The sequence below is a fragment of the Malania oleifera genome, chromosome 6, assembly GCF_029873635.1.
Source record: "Malania oleifera isolate guangnan ecotype guangnan chromosome 6, ASM2987363v1, whole genome shotgun sequence".
Taxonomy (NCBI): domain Eukaryota; kingdom Viridiplantae; phylum Streptophyta; class Magnoliopsida; order Santalales; family Ximeniaceae; genus Malania; species Malania oleifera.
The window spans coordinates 33,289,494-33,309,594 of NC_080422.1; the positions used below are offsets into that span (position 1 = coordinate 33,289,494).

At 32.2% G+C, this 20,101-nt stretch overlaps 1 protein-coding gene across 8 annotated transcripts in view; it reads left to right on the plus strand.

The window, feature by feature from the left end:
* The first annotated feature begins 7,205 nt into the window (after positions 1–7,205).
* The window catches only part of LOC131157258 (sister chromatid cohesion protein PDS5 homolog C-like), a 44,129-nt gene continuing 31,233 nt past the window's right edge, over positions 7,206–20,101 (plus strand). For 4 of the 8 annotated variants that reach the window (XM_058111251.1, XM_058111252.1, XM_058111255.1 and 1 more), the window contains exons 1-3: positions 13,940–14,387; positions 18,229–18,432; positions 18,561–18,742. In XM_058111251.1, coding sequence (XP_057967234.1) covers positions 14,280–14,387; positions 18,229–18,432; positions 18,561–18,742 — 494 coding nt within the window. In that variant the 5' untranslated portion in view covers positions 13,940–14,279. Of the gene's footprint in view, positions 7,508–12,582; positions 12,704–13,860; positions 14,388–18,228; positions 18,433–18,560; positions 18,743–20,101 lie in introns of those variants that run through there. The other 4 variants (XM_058111249.1, XM_058111253.1, XM_058111248.1 and 1 more) reach the window with 3 other exon arrangements.

The window sequence follows — 20,101 nt, forward strand, 5'->3', positions numbered from 1 at the left end:
TTTTGATGGTAACAAATAAAAGGTTTTAATATCATTGTGTGTTCAGGTAATGATGTTTTCAGGAAACTTAAACAAGCCAAAATCAACAAAGTTTCGAAAGATCACCAACAAGCTTAAAAGTATGTGATGTGTCATGAAGTGATCAAAAAGAGAAGCTCAAAGACATCTGAAGATGGAATGAACTCAAAGCTCCAAGATAACCATGAAGTTTCCAAAAAAACAAGAAGTGTTTAAATTATTAGGAAATCTTCATGTAAGTACTTCAATGGTAAAAATATCATGGTGAATGAAAAGAAGCTCTTTAGGGGAGTGATATGGACTTAGAGACTTTATTCTAAAACCCCGAAAAATATTTTTAAAAAGCAAGAAAGTAAGGAAGTCAAATATCTTTCAAAAAGAAAGAAGAACACTATTTATTTATTGTCCAGGTGACCGAAGATTTTGCTGAAGAAATTTAAAACATGCAGTGTGTCTTTAGGTGCCTAACCCTGTGTCTTCATGCTTCTGAACTCACTCCAAGCGACTGAGGTTGCACTTCAAGCAATCGAAGTATGGCAAAGGGCATATTTTTCAAACTTTTATTTTTCAAATCTAATTGACTTGCGTCCCAATCTTTTTAGAGACTTGGAAGGCACTCCAAGTAAACTTGGGCAGCACGAAAGAGAATGTTTTTTAAAGCCTATATATACATGGTTTGTGAAAATAGAGCACACCAAGCATTGAATATTCTTTCAAAATCTCTTTCACTCAAAGCCATCTTGCTATCTGTTTTAAAGCTCCGAATTGCTGCGAAATTCTTGAGAAATCTTTGAGTTTTTACATCTTCTCTGAAGCATATGATTTAAGTTCTTGATCTTCATCAAGAAGAAGTATAAATCGGTGATATTTACATTGAGCTTCTTACTTCATTCTTTTGATATTTTTAAATTGAAGTATATTAGTTTTTTAAAGTGTACTAATCAGCTCTTTGTGAGAGCATTTCTTGTACATCTATTTGATTTGTATCTTGTAGATTTACGATTCCAATGATTGTTTGGATCGTTGGTTAAGTAAGGGGATATTGCTTAGAGAGGCGGGCTCTAGCCTAATTGAAGGAGTGATTGAACGAGGGTACATCGTTTGAAGAGGCGGACTCTAACCTATTGAAGGAGTGTGTAAAAGTATTGTTCCGCCCGGTAAAGGAGTAAGTTTAGTGAATCCTTTGGTGGTTTGCAAAAGGCGAGGACGTAGGCTGGGTATAAGCCGAACCTCGTAAAAATCCCGATCTCACTCTCTCTTTCCCTTACACTCTTTATTTTTTAGTACATATACAACTGCGTGGATGTTTTTAAATATCTAAATCATACAAACTACATAATTTGGAAGTTAAATAAACCTAAGGTTCAATTTTGATTTGGGATTGCGGAAACCGAAAGGGAGTATGTTGGTTGATCAAACTTTTAGGAAAACCTCAGAAGGAAGTACATTGGTTGGTTAATGCCCAAAGAAAAATTAATCAAGAGGTTATTTAAATTCTGAGTTGTTTGGGATTTAAGTGTTGGATTGTATTGAAGAAACCATTTATATACCCAGGGCTGACAACAAAAGCTAAAAGTTGAATCTAATGGTTTAAAGGTTGATATTGATTGGAATGTGTTTATATTTCAAAGAGTGTTGAATCTTGCAAAGCTTTCATCAATCTAATAATGTTGCGGTTAACTTATACTTGGCAAATCAATTAGTTATTTGATTGAACCTTGTCTTGGTCTTTCGTGTTGTAGTTATTGATTGAATTTTGTATATTTATTGAGTATTTGATAAAACAACAAGAAAATAAGAATTCATTAAAAAGACTTAAAAGAGGTTAAGGATTCTTGAAGAGAATTAAAGAAATTTTAAAACTCAAATCACCCCCCCCTCTTAGGACTACACCTTACTTTTCAATATATATTTAAAAAAGAAAAAAATTGAGATAACCAAGCCTACTCACTTTAATCCTTTACCAAAACATGTTTGACAACTCAAACTAATAATTTTAATAGGCCAAATCATTCAAAAAATCTACCACAATAATCCAAAAATCAAATACTTTAATTCAATCGGTTCAACTTTAAAATAACAATTATCATAAAATCCCTAAGCTCACAAACACTCATTTAATTAACTCATAATAATAATAATAATAATAATAATAAAAATAATAATAATAATAATAATAATAATAATAATAATAATAATAATAATAATCCAAAATCCAATTTCCATATACCAAAATACTCAGAAAAACATGTATATAATTCCTATAATTTCATATTACAATTTAATCGGTTAAATTATAAATATTCCTGATATAATTTATTCTCCTTACTTCACCACATGAGTGATATCTACGAAGCTCCTACAACAAATCCACTCTAGTTAAAATGTTGGTGGTCGAAAATGGAATCCAATGGTATTTTTCGTTCTTCAATCGGCCGAAAAGCGGAGAAGAAATTGAGAAGAGAGGGAGACGGACGGAGGAGAGGGAAAGACGAAGCAGAGAGAGAGAATTGAATCTCAATCTCTGTGTTATCTACTTTATATATAATATATTATAATATTATATTATTTAATTAATATTTATTTATTTATTTATTGTTTATTTATTTACTTTTTTTTAGGGATTACTTACAATACTACTTGTGTGTCATGACTTTCATAAGTTGTTTATTACTTCGACTTATATTTGTGCTTTTAGAAATACTGTAATTGTATTTTATAAGACCAAAATGTACGTTTGCATGGGCAATGTAAAATACAATAAATTAGTATAACCTCTTTCTTTTATTATGTTGCAGTGGGATAAGAAAATGAGAAATGAGAGAACAAGGCACTCGTTCAAGGTTCTTTAGGAGATAGAATCACCTTAGACAACTGTACTAATCTTTAAGAAAAAAAAATAAAGAATTTTCGGTTGGCTACTAGAAAGGAACATTTTTTTTATTGACTCCTAAGAATTTTTTATCAAGATTTTCATAAAAATAAAACTAAAATCCTAATCTTTCAACAAAATTTAAGATATTCTATTTTTTTTTTATTACATAAGAACTCTAGCCACCAACGAGCCTTTTGGACCTCCTGGTGCAGTACCAAACCTATGGATCAACGTCCTCTGCCCCCAAGTCTCATTGATTAGGATAAGTCTGGATGCGGATAGGGTTTCTGTGCATCAGTTGGACGTTTGACTAACCCGACCCCCAGGACACATCTCCATTACCATCCACGATCCTCGCTGGCTCACAGAGAACTCTCACCATCGTCCCCGTTGGCTCACAGAGCGAACTCTCACCATCCACGATCTTCGCTGGCTCACAAAGTAAACTCTCACCATCCACAGGTACAGCTGGCTCTTTGAGTGTATCTACTTAGAATTGAACCCCCGATACTCCTTCTTACTTGCTGATGTCTTTCCACCGCGTCATGTCGTGGGGGCTAAATATTCAATTTTTTAACCAATGAAAAAGCACGTACCTAAAATGGTCAAATTTGTTACATAATGCCCAGAACAAAATGAAGTGATACACCAAAGGTGTTCAATAAAGGTGAATTTTATTATAAAAAGTTCATTGTTTATTGGAAGTTTAAAGAAAAAGGACCAAATTATTTAAGGATATTTGTCTAAAAAATAGCACATGCATCCAATATATTAGTTTTAAATAAAGAAAATAATTATATTTTTTTAAAACACAAAGGGTTTAGTGATTATAGTAAAATTACATGGTGGCTCATCATTTTTGGCTATACTGCACCAAGATTACGAAGGCATTTAGTTAGTTTCGATTAAATTTTTTCACAAACTTCGAGGTTGGTTTTGCTGAAAGACTGGGGATCTAAATAATTTAATTCATATAAGAAAGAACTTAGGGTCCATATCATTAATTACAAAGAAAAAGTTATATATATCATTTCTTTATAATTAATGATGTGGCCCCAAGTTATTTAATAAAAGTTGAAAACTTTGAATAGAAAAATAAGTTTGATACTTAGACACATCTTTTCTTATATTTTCAAATATATATATATATTAAAGAGACGTGTCTAAGTATCAAATTTATTTTTCTATTCAAAGTTCTCAAACTATTTCTTTATAATTAAAATATAATAAATTTTATACTTAGACACGTCTCTTTAATATATATATATATATATATATATATATATATATATATATATATCTGAAAAATATAAAAGAGATGTGTCTAAGTATCAAACTTATTTAATTTTGTTATCCTAATTTGGTTGGTTGCTGGTGTTAGTTTTTTTGGAAGGGTTTTTCTGTACTCTCCCTTTTGTTTTATCTTATAACTACGGTATTCTTCCGCCAAAAGTGATGGTATATTAATAAATAAATGGAGGTACCGTCCTCTTTTAGTTAAAAAAAAAAAAAAACTTATTTTTCTATTCAAAGTTCTCAAACTTTTTCTTTACAATTAATGATGTGGCCCCAAATTCTTTCTATATGTAATAAAAGTTGAGAACTTTGAATAGAAAAATAAGTTTGATACTTAGACACATCTCTTTTATATTTTTCATATATATATATATATATAAGAGACGTGTCTAATTATCAAATTTATTTTTCTATTCAAAGTTCTCAAACTTTTTCTTTATAATTAATATATATATATATCCAAAAAATATGAAAGAGACGTGTCTAAGTATAAAACTTATTTTTCTATTCAAAGTTCTCAAACTTTTTCTTTATAATTAATGATATGGCCCCAAGTTCTTTCTTTTTTCTTTTTTTCTTTTTTATTACATAGGAACTCTAGCCACCAACAAGCCCTTTGGACCCCCTGGTGCGGCACCAAACCTACGGATTAATGTCCTTCCCCTACGTCTCGCTGATCAGGTAAAGTCCGGAATACGGACACGGCTTTCATGCATTAGTTGGACGTTCGACCAACCCGATCCTCAGAACACATCTCCTTTACAATCCACGGTCCCCACTGGCTCACAGAGAACTCTCACCATCCACGGTCCTTGTTGACTCACAGAACGAACTCTCACCATCTACGGTCTCCGCTGACTTACAGAGTAAATTCTCACCATCCACAGGTACCGCTGGCTCTGTGAGTGTATCTACGTGTAATTAAACCCCCAGTGCTCTTTCTTACGTGCGGGAATTGGCCTCAAGTTCTTTCTTATATGTAATAAAAGTTGAGAACTTTGAATAAAAAAATAAGTTCGATACTTACACACGTCTCTTTAATATTTTTCAAATATATATATATATATACACACACATAGAATGAATTATAAAAAATGGAAAAATGTATATATTAAATAGAATGCATGCACCCAGTCTAGTCAAAGAAATATTTAGGGAGAGGGAGAGAACATTGTAATAAAGGAAAAGAAAAAAGGAAAATTAGAGAGGAGTGCCAACCAATTCAAATTAAGTATTGCGACACACTTAAGTAAAAACTAAAGACTTGACTAAAGGAGCCTGAACTCTCATTAATGTAGTTGTAGGTATGTGCACTTGACAACTTTGATTATTAATGAAGTGAATCATTTTTCTTGACAACTTCATTTTTTTTTTATAATTTTTAAACTGTTCATAATTTAATTAATAGTCATTGGGATAATAGGTTAAATGGTAATTTCAAAAATTACCAACTCATTTACAACTTTCTTAAAAAAAAAATATTGCCTATTAAAGTGACCAAATTAACTTTATTGAACTATTAACCACAAGGAAGGATAGTTTCTAATTCACAATGAGTTATATGTAGGGAAATGAATCATTCAAATCCTTTCTCATTCAATGTTGAACAAGAAATGTTTTGGGTTTCATTAATCTCTGTCTTTGTTCACCAATGCCCTCATAATCTCTATCCATTCTATATCTCTTAAATTATTATCAAAATCAATGTCAGGCCTAAAAATAGGATAGTAGGACAACTACCTATTCTAAAACGTTAAAACATATTTAAAAATGTGTATGCAAGTACAAAAATTTTCTCACTCAGTTAAACAATTTGCTCCTAATATGATTCAAATAATTTTGTGCTTTTATGTGAGTTCCTCTATAAAAAAAATCTTTAGAATTCTAAAAATTCTTTTACAAACACATAAATTAAATAAAAATGTATAGTAATTTCTTGATATGAACGATATGAAAGACCATGTACTCAGTTAACAAAAGGATTTTATCTTGTCAAAATAATTGTGTCCATGTGTCATTTCATTGGTCAAATTTCAAAATGCGCGATGAATCCTAACTACTTGAATATTTCTTTTATATAACTTGATAATATTATTATTGTGGCACCACTTATGGAAGTCATTGTTGTACCCATAAAAATCCTTTAGTCGACCATGCTATATCACTACTATGTCGACTTACATAAATACCAATGTGATTACTTTAATTGACTTGTTAGTACTCATGCCACAATTTATGATCACCAAATTGTCATTGTCCATATATATTAAGCATTTTAAAATCATTTTGTTTTTTAAAATTATTTACATTTTTTTTCTTCAAATTATCGAAATTCTTTGCATTTTTTTTTTCACTTTTTAAAAAATTTAAAGACTATTAGATTGAAAGTTATATTATATAAGAACAGGATGAAAAAGTTAAGAATTCATGAAAAAGTAACTTATTTAAAAAGCTTATTTTCCAAACCAAATTCTAGAATGGAATAGTCGTTTCTTTTGTCGACTGCAAAATATTCCTCTTTTTCCTTTTAAGTATGATGCTATACATGCTAAAATAATCAACCTTGTAACTCCTTATTTTGACTACTATCAAATCAATTTTCTTTTTCCTTTTTTTAATTTTGAAATAACAAAAATCAATCTTGTTCAAAAGTACTACTATTATTAACATAGTAACTAAGGTTAAAACTTAATTAATAAAAGTCAATTACGATGAGCAACATTTCTAAGTCATTTAGACAAATTTATCCCTTAAAAACCTATTATAGTTAGTTTTACTACTTTGAGAATGGCCCAAACGGGTTAAAAATTTGTGCATGCAAAAACTAAAAACAATTGTCAAGGAGTCCTAACTTGATTAGTTATAAAATGAAAACAAAATTCGTGTTATTTCAAAAACGTATCAATAAATTAGAGCTTAATATTTATTATAATTACCACTTATATTTTAAGTTCTGAAACATTTTCTTATGATACGACAATGATATATAGCCAAACTAACCATTAGTTAATGTCGAGCCCTAAAATTAAATGTGAATGACTTGAGTCCTCTATCGCTCTCTCTCTCTCTCTCTCTCTCTCTCTCTCTCTCTCTCTCTCTCTCTCTCTCTCTCACACACACACACACACACACACACACACTTGCCTTTTGAAGCGAGGGTGTTATTCCCCTAAATTTTATTTAAGATCTATCCTAAAATTGTACGATTTCATCCCTAACATGATAAAATTTATCAAAACTAGATTTTTCAGCTTTGCTTTTGATACCCTAGATCGAAAATTGCAAACCAGCGAATCTCAACCAGACGAGGATTCCCAGGTAAATATTTGTATATATTAATTTTTAAATAACTCATTTTGAATGAATGTAGACAATCAACTAAATGCATTCTCTGTCTCTCATGTGATCGCACATATTTATTTGTTCATTTGAATTCTAGAAACTTTTGGCATATAGATAATATATTTTTCATAGGGGAAATTTTGTCTTTGCAGATTAATCATCATATAAACTTAGTCATTTCATTTTTAGTTTGCTATTTTTAGTCTCATCATCATGTATTATCTTTTCTTCATTTATACAAATAAAGAGTGAATAGATATATGGGCATTACAAAAAGAAATTTGCAAATTTGTACAATGTATTTCATATTATTTTTTTTGACAATAATCATCTTCATAATGTTGGTATTTATTTTTAATACGATTGTTATAAAACTTGAGTAACGCCTTTATTTTTATTTTTATTTCATTTTAGCATTGTTTTTTTTTATTTTATTACTACTCAAATGTGTATCTAAAAATTTTCAAAAGTAATATTCATTTGTTTGTAAATTGAATGAGACATCATAAAACAAAATGATATTTTATCTACTTTTATCTTTCTCTATTTGTTTCCTTGTCTTATGTATTCTTGTTAATCTATATGTATAGATTCCTCTTATGTGTTCAAGGTCCAAACATTACTAGTATCATGTTAACTTGGGTTCCACTACTTATTGTTTTTATTATTATTTCTTGAAAATAAACTTTCCTCACTACTCAAATGTAAAAAAGAAAAAAAATACATCCTTATGCCATAAGGCTCCTAAATTTTATATGTTATTTTTTTATTAGTGTGCATAGATTTCATATCTATTATAGGTCAAAATGTCACTAGGACTCTGTTTACATAGAATCCAATATTTAGTTCTTCACATTTTGTTAGTCATTCACATAAATAATTTACTTGATTAAATCATTTCAGTTTTATTGTATTTTTGTTATATTTTTTTTGCTTAAATTTGAGTATATTCTTGTGATTTTATGATGTGGGATGGTGTTTCTAAATACTTTACTTTTGTAAAATATCATGAATATTCATTCTTTCTTTCATGATATGGTTTTGTGTGTCTTTTATGTGTCTCTGTGTGTACGCGCACACTTGCGTGTGCATTTTTGTGTGGTGTGAGTGTTAGATTAGAAACTTATAGCATTGGGATCCTTACTAGTGGAAGTATAGGAGTAATTAGCATGAAGTTTTGAAAATAAAATAAATAAATAGCATAATTTGCCTTTAACAAACTAAGTAGGCAAAGAAGAAAGTTAGAGAATGAAAAGTCAAGATTAAAAGTTTGGTACACTAAGGAAAAATACATAACAAAAAATAAAGAAGACAGACATCATTGTAGACAAAGACTAAAAAGATAGTGTTAGATATGTTTAATGTGCAGGGCATAGAATCATAAGAATTAATATGGTCTATAACAAGGTATATAGTAAATCTCATTAGTATTTATGCTCCTAAATAGGCTTGGCGAAAGACTTGAAGACCTAATTGTTAGAAGATATGGATAATATTATATAAGGGATATTGAGGAGGGAAAATATTCATAGGAGTAGGTATGAATGATTACACAGGAAAGGACAATGAAGGTTATAAAGGATATATTGGTGACATGGATATGAAAACAAAAACAAATTTGCTAAAAATGATTTAAGAGTTATCCTATGTGATCTTTTAACATAAATACATATTTTAATAAGAAAAAGGAATACTTAGGAATCTTTAAGAGTGAACAAAATATATTTTCTTAAGTAAGAGATGGATCGTTTGTCACGTAAGAATTGTGAAGTTATCTTGTTAAAACATGAAGAGTCCTTATGAACGTGCTTGATATATATAAGTGAGAAGCAACTTGATTAAAATGTTCAAACCATTATATCTAAATCCAATCCATAGACATAAGTTTATGCTCATCCTCCACTCAATTGTCTCATATGGGACAAACTCACAAGCCGAAATTTCTTAACTAGACATATATAAATGAGCTTGATAGATATAGGTGAGAACCAACTCATCTAAAAAGTTTAAGCCATTAGATCTTATTCCAATTATATATAAGTTGATGTTCATCCTCCACTCAATAGTCAAATGTGAGACAAAGTCACGAGTAGAATTTCTTGATAGTCTCTCTCTCAATATCAACAACTTCCACTCGAACATAAGTCATTCTCAATTCATGTAACCAACCTGGAGTCATTACTTAATCATGGAAAAATTCTTGAAAACTATGGGAGTCTATTCCTTTACTTGATCAACATCGATAGGATCCACCACTCTTTTTCCTCATACTCTACATTGTGGAATGATATACCTGAACACTTAAAGCCCAACTCAAGTTGTTGATGTTGGGAAAAAAAGGGTGGATGATGTCAAAAACACAAAAGCATAATTAAGATAATCCTTCACTCTAGCTTAAATAAAAATCAACTTGAATAATTAGTGACCAAAGAAATCAAGTCATTGACAACCAAATAAAATAAAAATAAAATTAGTCACATTCACATAAAGTGGATACCAAGACTTACGTGAAAATCCCCTTAATGTGAAAGGAAAAAACCCTTAGAATCAAAGCATCTTCTACTACACAATAGTATGATTCCAATAAGTATTCCCTTGATGAAACTAGAGGCACACATTTGCAATAATCATCAAGAACAATAAATTCTTAGCTCCCAACACAATATAAGTTGTCACCATCATAGGTGAAACCAAACAAGAATGACATATGTAGAGGTCTCACCCAAAACAGGCTACTACCCAAGCAATGAAAACCAACCATAGAGAGCTCCAAATGACAATTATGCCATTACAATTAAGAAAGATGATGGCCATGAACATTCTGTCAAAATTTCAACTCAATTATCATTAAAACAAGCTAGCTATATAACCCTTGTCAGCTTAAAATTTTCAACAAAACATTTTCCCTCTCTTTTCTTGGTTTTCCCAGGGAATGCACAAACTAAAGCTTCTAGAAAGCATTAGCTTCTCTCTATATTTTATTGATGAGAGATTTTGTTTGAGAGAATAAAGAACCCGTAGCATTTTCTCCTTGTATCTTCATAGAATAAGTTACCTTTTACCACACAAGTAGACACAACTCCTTTAAGAGTTGAATTCATAATAAAAGGTCTAAAAGTCTTCCAACTATTTAGCAAAGAACCAAGAAATCATAAATCTTGCACCTCATTACTAAAGAAATCTTTAGAGTGACCAAATAATTTATAATTTCCTACATTTCACTCAAATGGTTAGCAAAAGAAGTACCATATTTATACTTTTAAATTCATAAACTTCTTTATCATGTACAATTTCTTTCCCCTATTTTCTAGGCTAAAACTCCATCAAAGTTGTTCAAGTTGAGTGTGCATCAATTTTGTCGAGCATATATATGATTATGGGCATTATCATCAACCTATTGTGGAAATGACCATTTACTTGCTCATTTAACAATTACTAATCTTTATTCATTTTATCACTAAATCTGGATAAGTCGCCAACAATAGGAGCATGATATATATATTTTTTGCAATAAAGAAAGTCATCCACTCTTCCTTTCCAAATATGATAAGTGCTCCTATTTGAACCTCCTTAGTTATATGTAATGATCTTGGACCTAACTCTGATGAGGTATTGTCAGTTTTGGCCCAAAAGCCTCACAAATTTGTCCTATAAAAGGTATCTCACATAATTATAGCCCAAACTATCCTTACAAAGCTAAGATCTCCCCAATATACATCTGATGTGGGACTGTGACATACTCTTCTACCTGATCTTGGACGTCCTCGTTATAGTGGCTTACGCCTCTATGTAGGATCCACCCACATGATAGTACCCCCACAGTGGCTCTAATACTAAATTTAACAGTCTTTGGCCCAATTTCATTGAGGTATTATCCGCTTTGGCTCACTGGCTACATGAATTTGTCCTATAGAAAGCGCCTCACATAGTTGGAGCCCAAACTATCCTTATAAGACCAAGATCTCCCTCATACACATTCGATGTGGGACCGTGATACTATACATTTAACCAAGCTTGATATCATCAGCTAGCACAAGAAGAGTCCATATGAGTAAGTTTGATATACATAAGTGAACACCAACTTAACTTGAAATCTTGAGCAATTAGGTTTTGCAAACATCCATATATATAAGCTTCTCATCTTCCACTCAGCTTTTTGATTTGGAATAAACTTAGAAGTGGTATCCTTAATATTTTTTTGGTGAAAGTTTAACTACAACATAGAGTATTAATAATGTTTGATATATGCCAAAAAATAAAAGACAAAAAGATAACATGGATTAATAAAAGAAAATTAAATTGTGAGACCTAAAAGGAGAAAATAAATAAATTTTAAAGGGTGCTTAGTATGTTACAAAATTGTAACTTGCTGGTCTCTCTCCCTCCCTTCTTTATCTTATACAAAATGCTTTGCATATCTTTACTTAATTTTCAATTGTTTTGCAACAATTCCAATTTGACTTGAATATACACACTTTCCACTTCTAGGTGTTTTATTTGTTACACTAAGTATTTGTCACACTATCCTTTAGTTATCAATTCTAATATAGGCTATGATGAGGATTACATCACTATATTAGGTGATGAGTGGTGGCACACATATATTTTTTCTTCCTTTTTAGAAGTTATGAATATACTATGCAAATGGAAGTTTCTTTTTATTTGCATCTTTGTGGTTAGTTGCTTCTTTGTTTTGAAAATCTAGCATTTAATTGATTTATTAATGATTGATAATGGAAAAGAAGCATCCATTATGCATTTGTAACCCAAGTTTAAGAGAACTTATAGAGTGAACTTGTCCTTCCACATGTTGTGTGGCTGTTATTTAAATGTAAGACATGTGGTGAGTGAATCCCATTTCTTCAACAACATGTTTATTACGACACAGTGCCTTATATCAAAGCAACAATCACATAGACAGCACGGAGTGACATGTATACTATTTAATTTCCCAAGTGAGTGGAATTGTAACATGTGGTTAGAGATCACTATTCACTTTATTTGCTTCTCCATTTCTGACTTTGGTGTACTTTTCATTGTTTATTTTGGAGAGATTCTACATCATGAATCATGTAGAAAATATTTCAAAGATGTGGACAAAGAAGGATGGACAAGGTCAAAGGAAGAAACTAAAGTGGTGCTTAAAATCGACTCATGGAACAATATGCAGATGTAAACCCTATTCTCCTCTCCATCTGATTTCATATTACTTTATAATACAAAAGTTATTAACCATATATATATTAGAATTAGAGAACAATATAAATGTTAAAAATTCTGCCCTTTCTTTAGCCATCCATAATGAGTATGACTACTAGTTTCGATTACTGCACAAGTTCATTGTATGAATCTCATTCTATGATCCTAATATGGAACATGAATACTATGAAATGCTTTTGTTTATTGCTCTTCCATCAAGAGACTATATATTAACTTCTAGAAAATGTAATCATGCTGTCACAAGTTCTCATATTTGTCTTAATTAGTGTAGTCGAATCCATCTCCTTGATTTAGATAAAGATCAATTGCTTTACACTGTTAGCTTGAAGTCATGATATGTCTCTTCTCAATGGTAAAGTTCTTATCATAATTTTTTTATTTTTGGGTTTGGCATTGGTACCATTATGATTAAAAGAAAGAAAATATGGGTTGAAAAAAGGGTTACCTGAAGTCATTGTTGGGCATCAAATTAGGATTAGGATCCTTTTTCCCTAAAGTGTGTGTCATCTTGTCATGTTGTCAATGGTAAAACATAAAACATAAGATTGATGTGCATAAAATTTTGTATCATTTTGGAAGATAAAAGAGCAAAATAATCAACCCACTAGAACACTCAAAGTTTCTTCATCGGATCAAATGGAGTTCATAGGTATAAGAATCAAAAATAGGTTTTTTTTTTTTCTTTTTCTTGTGTATATATTTTGATCATTAATATGATACAAAACACAATTTTGCAAAGAGTGCTAAAACTCCATTGATAATAAAATATCCATTGTGTTGTTGAATCTTGTGAATTACGTGAAAGAATAACTTTCAAAATTTAGGTGTTATTAATGCAAATAATGTTTATGTTTTTGTTGTAAGGATTTGATGGCATAGGATTATGAGATAGACAATTAGTACATAGTTTGGGTTGGTGTAGTTAGTATTCATAGAAAAATCCTTCTTCTTCTTCTTCTATTTCACCCTCCTTCTCAAAATATTTAGATTGTTTTACATTTTCATAATATGAAATGAAATAAAGATGCAAAAAAGAGAATTGGCAATTAAATGCACACATTAATGAATTATAATTTTATATAATACTATCAAAATTCAAATTCAAATAGAGAGGGCAAGCATGTAAATCAACAAAACCAATTATGACAATAGATAAACGTCAATGCTCCTTGACAAGAGTTAAAGCCACTGAGTCAGGTCTCACCTCAGCACTCTCAACAGTATATATGGTTTCTCAACGGCCAATGTGGTGGCAAAGCCACGTAACGGCAGAGTGCCAGAGCGAAGTGATGGATTTGAAGCTAAGGGCTGAATGAAATTTGATAATTTGGGCGGAATCCGGGCTTGGCTAGCTGGCCTTGCAAGCCTCTGCATGCTCTCCATTTTGCTGCAAAGCCCTAAATCTCTCACTCCTATATATAGAAGGTCATTTGGTGGGGCAGTGTAAGCAGGTCTTTGTTATGTGAGCTCAGTCTTCAAGGGGTTTCAGATGGTGTGAGCTTGAGCGAAATTCAGGGGTTTTAGCTCCATGGCAATGGATTCATCTCGGGAACAGCTCCAGAAAGAGCTCGTGAATGTGGGGAATAGCCTCCTGGGTTCTCCAGCTGCTGTTGGGGATGTTCTTATTCTGCTTGATGTAAGACCCATTTGCCCATATGCCTGTAATTTTCTTCTTGTTTTGTTTTTCATTTATGTGCTCATCATATTGATTTGGTAGTTGAATTAATGTTATTGTGTTTGTGCATTTATATTTGCTGGTGTTTGTGTTATATCAGTTGATCAGAATCAATTATAGACTGTTTATGGGGTGATTATTGTTTGTTTAGTCAATGGTAAGCTGCTTCTGGATTGCTATCTGTTTCCTGAATTAGTGATAGTGTTTGTCAGTGGTTATTGTGTGTCATATATGGTTTTTCTTTCTTCTAATTTTTGTTAGTAATATTTGGCAATCAAAATGAGTTGATGTTTGTTTTTGGGTAAAAAATGAATAGATTTTGAGGTGGTCATGGTAGGTTTTTTAACTTTTTGTTTTTTATTTTCTGTATTTCTTTTCTATTCTTAATCAATGGGTGTTTTGGTGTTTGATAAGCTGATTAGCTGTTTAGGCTGCAATAAAATAAGGCTTTACTTTCTGTACCATCACTAAATTTTATATGTTTTTTATAGAAAAAAATCTGGCTGTTTGAGAAGTGGTGATTTCTTTAATGTTAATCTTGATCAAATGATTTCTCATTGTTGATGTTCAATCGTCTGTTTGAATGCTTGGTAAATTGAATATGTCATAGATTGTTTGTTGAATATAACTGTGTTTCCACATACATGCTACATATTTTCTATTATTCACCTCATGTGGTGTTTGTGTGTGTGTGTGTGTTTTTTTTTCTTGGTTTTATTTCAACAAAGAGAGGATGGAGAAAATTAAACTAATTGTGCATGGGGATTTAACAAAACAAATCATTTGAGGCTTACAAGGATTGATAAATTACTCTGGACACTTATCTTTCATTTCTTTTGTTGTTGATGTTGTTTTTTTTTTTTTTTTTGGGGAGGTTGGGGGAATCAAGCTCACTCAGTTTGGAAGCATGGACAAAACACATGCCTATTATTTTTACAATAATATAAGAATTAAGAATGAAAGCACCCAAGATTGAAACTCTTAACGTTTAGGTTAAAAAGCTCTCATACTATATTGAAGTATACCTCATTCCTCAACCCCAAAGCTTTAGTGATGCAACTGACTGGCACGAGAGAAGGATGCAAGAAATTAAGAGAAAAGCATAGGAAAGAAAGAGAGAATAAAAAATAAAGAAAAAACTCAAGAGGGATGAATGCTCAATATTCCAATATGCCCTTCTCTTTAGACATCAATCCTTTTTTTCCCTTTTTAGATAACAAAAAATGAACAATGGAGTATCCTTAAAATCCCCAAAAAAGTGAACCAAAAGGAAGCCAAAAATGTAGCTTTCTCCCAAATCAATTTTGTGGGAGTCCTCTGGTCTCTAAAATTCTTGGTGTTGCTTTCAAGCCAAAGTGTCCACAATATAGCAATAACAACACAATTACAAAACCTTTTCTTGTTCGTTTTCCTTCTAAAGCCCTAGAACCATACCGATATGAATTCAAAAATATTCTTCAGAGCCACCCAATCCTTGGCGATGTTGGAAAAAATTATTTGACATTTGAAAACACTATCGTCAACTCACAATGCAAAATAAATGACGATTAGTCTCACTCTCCTTGCCACACAATCCTTAGTGTAGAGAGGTTTGAAAAAGTTAGTGACCTCTTTGCCGATTTGCGATTGATCCGTCACCACCATACCCAAATCTAACTCCAATTCTTTAATCAAACACTTCCATGTCCTCCTATTAGCTACTCTATAAACCAATCTAGAATTGAAATCCCATCCTTACCCCAACGATCCCAAGATTTCTGATGCCAGATTCTTTCTTCCCTTAACGAAGAACACTTCCAAGTTCCAACTCATTGCTAGGATGAACCCTCCTCTCCCTATTTTCCTCTCACAGCAGACCACACTCTAATCTATCTAAACTTATCAAAGTATTCAAAATGGTATTCTTTTGATCTCCAATATTCCCAAACACCTCTTTATTCCTGTTTGTGATTATTTTAGTCATTTAGCATTATTAGTGTGTTAGTGTTATGTTAATGAGTGAGATCTAGTGAGGGTATTGTGGTCATTGGTATGTACTTGACATATATTATAAATAGGCGGGGAGACCTATCATTTTGTTAGGTCTTTCATTTTACCCAATTATCCAACATGGTATTAGACCAAGATCCAACCTAAACCCTAAGTTCATACCAAACTAAACCCTAAACCTCAAGCCTGCTGCTGTAGAAGGATAATATGCACCACCAAACACCAGAAGCAGAGTCTAGAAGCTGCCGGAAAACACTGTAGTCGCTGGAGAAATCCTGAACTCTGCTGTCCTTTTAGAAACTCAAAGAAACACTTCATATTTTGAAAAATTTTAATGATGAGTTTCTTTTACCCCCCTTCAACTTCTAGGAAGCAAAAAGAACTTCTAGGATGCAAAAAAGTAGGTTTTCATTTGATTAAAATGTGAGTGAGGAAAGAGGCTCCTAGTTAATGGTTTTTTAAGTGTTATTTGTGGATATTGGTTGAAAAAGATTTAGTTGTGTGATGGAAAATTTTGGTAGTTTAATAGGAAATCAATTAGGATATTTTTGTGATGTTTGTGTAATTTTATCAAATGTATTGGGCCTCACTGTATTAAATGTCAATTGATATTTTTTCTTTCATTTAATTTGTAAGCAAATGCCAAGGGTTCTTTTATAGTTTACATGTATAAAATTTTGTCCCCTTCTTTAATCTTTTCTACGCTTACTTTTTCCTAAATATATATATATATATATTATCATATTTATAATCCAATACCTCAAAACCTAAGTTCCTTTGTGCTTTTTTGGGCTTCTAATCTATATGGATTGTGTTTGGGATTCCTTGGTGTTTTTGTTCAATAATTATAGCTAGTTTCTTTGTCATAACTTTTCAGTATTCAATAGGTTCTTCCTTTGTGATGACCTATTAGTGCATTTTATTTTGTTCTCCTAACACATTTCGCCACTTTAGCTTTTTGAGTTTTCTATTTCATGACTGGTTTTTGTTAGCATTGGAGGAGTCCATAGGTGTGCTTAATATACATGGGTGAACACCAACTTGACCCAAAAGCTTAAGCCTATTGGGTCTTGGGCTCAACCATATATATAAGCACCCATCATCCACTTATTTTTTCCAATGTGGGACAAACTCACTAGCGAAATTCTCAACAATCTCCCCCTCACTTATGAGTTCCAAGTGCTCCCCCTTGAACAGAAGCTCCTCCACTTGTGAGTTCCAATTACTCTCCCTCTTGAACAGAAGTCATCTTCTCCCTTATGGGACCAATTCTCCAACAGTTGCTCAAGTGGGCCTTACCACTGCACCTTATATGTTTCAGATTGTATTCCATGTGGGCCTACAAACCAATCCTACTTCTCACGTCTTGACCCTATTCGGATCCAATTTTTTGGCTAGTTGCTCACCCAGAGTTATGAACCATCGGCTATGATATCACTTGTTAGCACTAGAGGAGTACATAGGTGTGCTATACATGGGTGAACACCAACTTAACCCAAAAGCTTAAGCCTATTGGGTCTTGTGCTCAACCATATATATAAGCACTCATCATCCACTCACATTTTCCAATGTAGGACAAACTCACAAGTGAAATTCTCAATAATCTGTAATTCTGTACCGAACCTCGTTAAATTCTTGTGTTGTTCTTTATTGTTGTATTTTATTATTAGTTTCTGCATTGCCTTAGTTTTTATATATTCAATAACATTAGTTGTAGTATTGGTGTTTGGTACAAGTGGGGTGCGCGGCACAATAGTTTTGATGTCTAAAACAAGTAAAAGGTTTCATCCTGATGCTTCATTCTGTTGCCCAGAAAGCAGAAATTATTTTATCGAGGGTGGAGCAATCACCCGATAAATCGATGGTAGACTCATTTGCTCCTTTGCTGGAGGCCCTTACTTCCGATGGACTTCTGAAACATTCAAGTATGGATGTCAAAGTTTCTGCCATCTCTTGCTTATCAGAGATTACAAGAATAACTGCACCAACTAATCCTTTTGATGACGAAATAATGAAGGTACAGGAATAACTGCATCAAATTAGTATTCACTCAGCAAGCTTTTATATGATATTAAAAAAAAAATTTATTATATAATGTGTATTGGGTCTTTTACATAGTTTTCTTTTAATTTTATTGGTGCTCAGACAATTTTTCAGCTGATGGTAGCTGCATTTGAGAAATTGTCTCATGTATCTGGCCGCTGTTACTCCAAAGCAGTTTCAATTCTCCAAAGTATGGCAACAGTTAGGTCATGCTTGGTGATGCTGGACCTCGAATGTGATGCACTGGTTGTTGAGATGTTCCACATATTTTTAAGAGTCATTCGGTAAGAGCCTAAAAAATTCCTCTGCTTGTTAATTCTTTTTAAAAAAGGAACAAAATTTGATCAGAACTGGATATCTAATAGATTGTATGACTGAAGTTATTATTGTTATTATTATTTTTTTAAACCTACACAAGCCTCTATGAGCCTTTTCTATTCATGAAATTATCAAGTTTATCTAAGAGTGGTAGTTTAAATCCTTCATTTGAATTTGTGGAATTTTCTTCAGCCAGAAAGCATGTGATGGTTCCAACTTACATATATTTCACATGTTGATATGAGAAGTCACATTTATGTTTTAAGTAATAATGCTGGTCTATGCTCATTAACAACAAGGATTGTAGATTGTATTGGGATGTGTTAAATCTTCTAAACTGCCCCCCCGCTCCCCCATTTTTTTTTTGCAATCTTAAGACTTTGCATGTTGTTAGATTACCACTTTACCTAAAATCTTAAGTTGTTAGGTTATGAGCCAACAATGTACATCAAGCTCTAACACTCCCCTGCATGATTTTCCAGATTTATTCTCTTCACTCCTTATACTAACCCTGAGGCATGGAGGGATTCCCGGATTTGTTTTTAGAAAGACCCATGGCTTTGCAATGTTTCTTTTTCTACTTCTTTTCCTTGTTTTTTTAGATTGTGCTGTGAGCTGAATAGAGCTATTTCCTTTTTTGTTGACAATTTGAATAGCCCTTTGGTTTCTTGGAATCTCCATCTCAGGAGACCTTTAAATGGTAGGGAGATGGTGGAGTTGTCTTCCTTGTTGTCCTTGTTGAATAATTGCAACCTATCTTTGGGAAGGGATGTTCATTTTTGGTCTTTGGATCAAATCCACTTGCAAATCACTCTATGAATTCTTGACCTATGCCAATTCTTTTTTCCTCTCTATCCTATTATTTGGAAGGTCAAAGTTCCCCCAAAATAAAAGTTTTAACTGGGTTAGTTGTGCTTAACAGAATTAGTTCCAATACCTTGCTGCAAATTAGGAGGTCTTTGAAGGCTCTCTCTCCAGATGTTTGATTGCTTTGTTATAGGAATTCCGAGACATCATCTCATCTCTTTTTGCATGGAGAGTATGGAATAAACTGTTTGGGTATTATGAAAGAGAGTTGGGTTTGCCCTAGTTCAGTTGAAGACTTGTTAGTCATCTCATTCATTGGTTTTGGATGAAGGATAGGTTAGCTATATGGAGGAGTGGCATTTTTGTAGTCTTGTGGGGTATATGGCAGGAACATAATGTATGAATACTTTCTGGGAAGAAGATAAGTTGGTCACTGGTGCGGGAAAATATTCAGTATATGGCTTCTTTAGGGTGTGTCGGGTTTGGAATTTTTATGGAAGTTAGTTTTAAGGATTTAC